The sequence below is a fragment of the Hypomesus nipponensis genome, chromosome 18, assembly GCF_054491055.1.
Source record: "Hypomesus nipponensis isolate SF chromosome 18, ASM5449105v1, whole genome shotgun sequence".
Classification (NCBI taxonomy): Eukaryota; Metazoa; Chordata; class Actinopteri; order Osmeriformes; family Osmeridae; genus Hypomesus; species Hypomesus nipponensis.
In genome coordinates, this window is record NC_140378.1 from 20,971,377 (window position 1) to 20,977,376 (window position 6,000).

At 46.3% G+C, this 6,000-nt stretch overlaps 1 protein-coding gene across 1 annotated transcript in view; it reads left to right on the forward strand.

Annotated features, from left to right (window-relative positions):
* klhdc8b (kelch domain containing 8B) overlaps positions 1–5,592 on the forward strand; it is a 37,114-nt gene extending 31,522 nt beyond the window's left edge. Inside the window, exon 5 of the mRNA XM_084681089.1 lies at positions 203–5,592. Within this exon, the coding sequence (XP_084537215.1) occupies positions 203–399 (197 nt within the window). The 3' untranslated portion in view covers positions 400–5,592. The remainder of the gene's footprint in view (positions 1–202) is intronic.
* The last annotated feature ends 408 nt before the right edge of the window (positions 5,593–6,000 follow it).

The following is a 6,000-nucleotide window of genomic DNA, read 5'->3' on the forward strand; positions in this document are numbered from 1 at the left end:
TCGCCTCCCACAATGCACCACACAACTGATTCGCCTGGCTCCATTGACAATGAATGGGAAAGCATTGTCTTTGTAGTGGACACGTACTGTTGGTCAACATATTAGATATCCATCAGTCATCATATGTAACCTGTCTTGCATGAAATACAGGGTTCATACTAATCTAATGATCTAATCTAATACTGTGTGTGTGTGTGTGCAGGTAACCAGCCGGCCCCCCTGTCCTCGGTGGAGAGTTATGACCCTGTGCGCCGGCGCTGGGAGGCGGTGTCCTCCATGCCCTCCCCACGCTGCTCCTGCTCCCTGCTCCAGACCCCCACCATGATGCTGATGCTGGGGGGTGTGGCCCAGGGGCCCAGCCACGCTGTGGAGGCTCTCTGTCTGAGAGAGGCCGCGTGATGCTGGGGGGCGTGGCCCGGGGGCGTGGCCCGGGGGCGTGGCCCGGGGGCGTGATGCAGGGACCCCTGGGCCACTCACACACACAGGCTCACTCATATACACACTCACACACAGTCTCTCACACACACTCTCTGTCACGCACGCACACACACCTTTTGAACTGTGCAGCATCAGGATCAAAGCAGGGGGTAGTTCTCTGGAGTCTGGAGGCCGTCTGTCTCTCCATGCTTCTCTATTCTCGGGACTTTACTGCAGTAGAACCGTGCCCAGGGCAGTGGCACGGACCCGTGTGTGTGTGTGTGTGTACGTGTGTGTGTGTGTTCTTTCTAAGTTGTGCATCTGTGAGTAGAGAAGCATAAATAATGTGGTGTGAAACTGAAAAGCATCTTTTTTAGCCATCCTCCCACGTGCGTGCACACACACACACACACACACACACACACTCACATGTGCTTGTACACACACAAACACACATGCTTGTACACACACATATACACACACGCACGTGCTTGTACACACACATACATACACACACACTACACAGGCAGACACAAAAACACACACACACTGTGATATAGCCAGTCTAAACACAGGGACTTTAGTATCTGTCTCAGTTAAATCTTTATAGATACATTATAACAAACACATGTACATTTAACCCTTATTATGACATCCATATATATACTTTATATTTTGATTACATAAATTCATAAAGAATTCAGATAACATAAAATAATATATTGAACCTGTTTAAACAGCTGAAAAGCTGGTGTAGAATAACATACAACAGAGTAGGGTATTGTACAGTACAGTACAGTACAGTACAGTACAGTACAGTACAGTACAGTACAGTACAGTACAGTACAGTACAGTATAGTACAGTATAGTACAGTACAGTACAGTACTTCATTACCTCACAGTCACAGGTGTGTTATAAACCTTCAGAATCAGCTCATCTATTTCAGCATTAGTGAATTCCTATATTGGGGCGGCTTGATTCGATACACGGCGTTGTTTCTAATCACACACTGCTGCCCAGCGCCCCAATGAACACAGCATCCTGCTGGTAGGGAACACACACACACACACTGTCTCAACACACACACACTGTCTGCACACACGCTGTCCTCACACACTAACATAGTGTCCTCTTGTTTCAGACATCCCCCCCCCTATCCAGTACCAGTTGTGTGCTAGCAGAGCAGCTTGGCCAGGGCTGGATCATCCTAAAACCTGGAAAAAAGGCTTTTGAAAATGTTTACATTTGGCACAATATGTGTTTGGCTACCAAACATATTTTCAGGAAAACAAATTTCACAGTTTTCTCATCTAGTAAAGTTTCATAATTGACCAACGATATTTACACGACTGTTCCTGAGGTCGTTTACGTTTGTTAGAAAGCCACAGGTGTCCTCTCAGAAGACATGAGGCCCTAGAACCATGTCCTCTACTGGAGACATGAGGCCGCAGAACCATGTCCTCTACAGGAGACATGAGGCCCAGAACCATGTCCTCTACAGGGGACGTGAGGCCCCAGAACCATGTCCTCTACAGGAGACATGAGGCCCCAGAACCATGTGCTCTACAGGGGACGTGAGGCCCCAGAACCATGTCCTCTACAGGGGACGTGAGGCCCCAGAAACATGTCCTCTACAGGGGACATGAGGCCCCAGAACCATGTCCTCTACAGGGGACATGAGGCCCCAGAACCATGTCCTCTACAGGGGACATGAGGCAGATGCTGTCTGGAGCGTTTCCACACCTTCTCCAATCAGACTGAACCTTTTTTTAACATATGTAAACATGGTGCGCTCCTGACCATGGAAGCCTGATCTGTCACAATGCGGAATCTCCATGAACACCGTTGTCCGGGCAATGGCAACTGTGTTCCGGAACCGCAGGTAGCATTATTGTTTTCTAACAATATATTATGTTTTTTATATATTTGTTTTTTGTTTTGTTTTTTATTAGAAATGTATTGTAATTTTAAGAGTGATTAAGTGTTGGTGAATATTCTCCTGGGGCCAGTTGCACAAAACACCTTAAGTTTTTTCCTTAATTATGACACTTAAGGCCGCGTTCACACTTGACTTATTTTTTGAGAAAAAAGCACAGCGCCTTTTGAGCGCGTTAATTCTATAACCTATATATATAAACGGGAATCATACATTCTAGCAATACATTATTATCTGTTATTTTCTGCTGGTTACTTACCGACAGCTAGCTACTATGGCAAATAAAATAGCTGTGGCGTTTAAGGAACCATAGCCTGGTAACTAAGGTAGGTTACTAGGGAAGGTACACGCATACCTACTCTCCTCGTCTTCATTGGTCAGCTGTCAGAAAGGCACTTGACGTCACCCAGCGCTTTTTCTAAAAAGTTGAGAAAATTTACCTCAAAAGGGCGTCGGGCGCTGCGCTTTTAAGACATTTTTAAAAGGCAGCGGCCTTTTTCCTTTTCCTATGGGGTTGCATGTAAAGAAGCACTGAAGGCAGAGCTTTCAAGTGTGAACACGGCCTTAGGGTACATGTCTCCTTAGCTAAGGGATCTACTTAAGGGTGTTGCACTGAATCCCTTAAATGGTTTCCTTAGCTAAGGTGAAACGTTAAGGGATTTACTACATTGAACGTGATTTCACAGCAGTAAAATTTGACCGTTTCCACTGGTTTGTTGATATCCACTGTTGCTATTTAGTTAGTTATGTTGATGTTTGTGGTTCTATCACTTCATGTATAACTGTGTTGTAGTGAGGTCAGATGGTCTGGTTTGGTTCTGCCTGGTTCTGCTTCTGGCCTTAGCCCTGGTCCTAGCCCTGGTCCTAGCCCTGGTCCTGGTCTATGAAGCTGTGCTGTAGAGTCTCTGTGATGTGAAGCTACTGAGCAGGGATAACGAGGATACTGCCAGCTGCCGTCAGGCCGCTATCAGCAGTAATGTACCGCTGTCAGCTGTAAAAGGTACAGTCTAAAATACTAAACTGATTAGTACTGTAGAATGGCCAGCCTAGCGTTATATACTGCTATTAACTGTGTTTGGGAATAGCAGAGGCTAAAGGTCAATGAAAGCCTTTCATGACATGTTTAAACTAGATTTATGATGGACAGCAAAATACCAAATGGTTTGCGTACACACATGAAGTCCACTAGCGTGCCACACACCCCCAGGCTGGCATGTTGGAGCGTAACGTTATTAATCCCTAAAACCCCAGCGACAGCCTGTGTGACTCAGCAGAAACTGGACTTGAGCTGCCCAGAGCTAGAGCTAGCGCTGACTAAGCAAGTGCTGGCTAAGCTAGCGCTGGCTAAGCTAGCCAAAAAGCTGGCTAAGCTAGCAGACTGCCTAACAGTTACTAGCCAACTATCTGACTGGTTAACTAGCTGACAGGCCGGAGGCCCAGCCTAATGATACTACAGACAGTTCCAGGTAGGGTGACCAGAAGCATGACTCTAAACAGGAGGACAAAGGGTCAAAAGGGAGGACAATCCCAAAAAGTTGTTGACCAGGGGGATGGGGGCCATTAGTAGTGAGCATAAGACAATAACATTAGTCATTTTAGTAAGTCAACAGTCTAAACTGCAGTCTAAACTCCTGGAAGAGTTATGTTTCACAGCATGAAATAATTTGGTCAGCTCAGCAGCAGTTGTTTTATAATCCGCTGTTGTTGTGTTTGGAGCAAAAAATGATGTTAAAGAAGAGTGGCCGTCAGAAACAGCATTATCCTTATGATGTTCTGTAGCGGCATGCTGCTCTAAAGCCCCTTTCCCCCTACTGCTCACGTCTATATCAATGCCACGGAGCTTACAGAAGGTATGATATTGATCTTTGCTGCTCTTAATGGCCAAGTGGAGTTCTGAACTCCAAGTGGTAAATTGCGACGGTGGGCAGGAAGGGTCAAAAAGGAGGACAGAAGAGCAAAAAGGAGGACACGGAACAGCGGCCCGGACAAAGGGCTGGAAAACCAGACTGTCCGGACGTGTGGTCGCTCCAGGGCTGTCATGATGGTTAGAAATGGTTAGATGGTTAGAAACAGGAATAAAGAAAAGTCTGTGTGTAGGGCTTACATGTAGCCTGGCTGCCAGCCCAACTTAGCCCCGCCCACAAAAACATTTGTTTGGGAAGTGGGGTCTGGATGGGCTCGTATTAGGGACAAACTATATAGAACCAGGAACTGGGCGGACCAATGAAATTGCCAGGGCGGGCTTTATACGATGATGGACAGATGATCAACAGTAACATAATCAACAAAGAGCGCTTGGGTTGAATTTGTTTTCAACAAACAACATATTACGTTGCTCTGATTGGTTGTAGATCTATCCAATTGAGCGAAGAGGCATTTGTTTTACGAGTTTGGTTGAAACACGCCCCATAGTCACAGCCCAACGCAGAGTTATCAGACTCATATTCTGACTAGAATTATGAGTATGACAACGTCAGGCTATCTTACATGACCACCAGCAATCAATATCATATCGAGGAGTAGAGCTCAGTGTTTCACTGCAGATTAACACCATATCGAGGAGTAGAGCTCAGTGTTTCACTGCAGATTAACACCATATCGAGGAGTAGAGCTCAGTGTTTCACTGCAGATTAACACCATATCGAGGAGTAGAGCTCAGTGTTTCACTGCAGATTAACACCATATCGAGGAGTAGAGCTCAGTGTTTCACTGCAGATCAATCAGGACACAAATTAATCTCAAGTTGGATGAAAGCCAGATGAATAGATGAAACACCTGAGCGACCCAGTCGGAGATCCTAATTTGAGGCACTTGAAGGGGATCTGGTGCTTCTAGATCTATGTTCCCTGAGGACTAGAGCAGGCAGGCCCAGCACAGCAAGGTAGAACCAGTGGAGAACGGTTGTCCCCGACAATGTGTCTCCGTGGAGAAGCGTTGCTATAGTGACAGTGTGTGTTGCTGTGGTGAAAGGTGTCCTCCCTTGACGACCAGGAATCTTTTTTCTGTAACACTGGTGTTGTGGTGGTGGGTGTTGTGACTGGACAACTGGTAGGGACAGTGTTTGGAGTGGTGGGATGTGTGTGCGTGTGTGTGTGTTCTATTACTGAAATTGTGGTGGGTGTTGTGACTGTATAGCAGGTAGGGACAGTGCGTGTGTGTATGTAGTAGTTCAGTGCCTATACTAGATGTGAGGCAGTGCCTCATCTATGACTTCTGTAATAAACTATTTTGACTCTGGCGTTTCTTTGCCTGTGTCTGATTCCTGAAAGAGTGTGCCTTCACCCTACCTGGTCCTACCAAACTCTCGTACATTTCATTTGTACAGTAAGTCTGGGCTCGCTCCATTGACAAGCGTTAACGTCCTTGCAGACGGGTACTCTGTTGAAGTTTAAAATTATTGGATCTTCCCAGAGCCATTCTGGATCTGGCATAACCAATCGCTAGCGTTCGCCGTAGCAAACTCCTTCACCACTAACGGAGCTATCTGCTGTTGCTAGAAAATCTACTTTTCCTGAACCCCATGAGGAAGAGGGCCACAACATCATGGCCACCAACAAAACTCCTGCTTCGGCTTTCACTTCTGGATATTTGGCAGCGTTGCCACAAAGGACTGAATGGCTTCGCTCGCATCTTTCTCCGCTGCCAT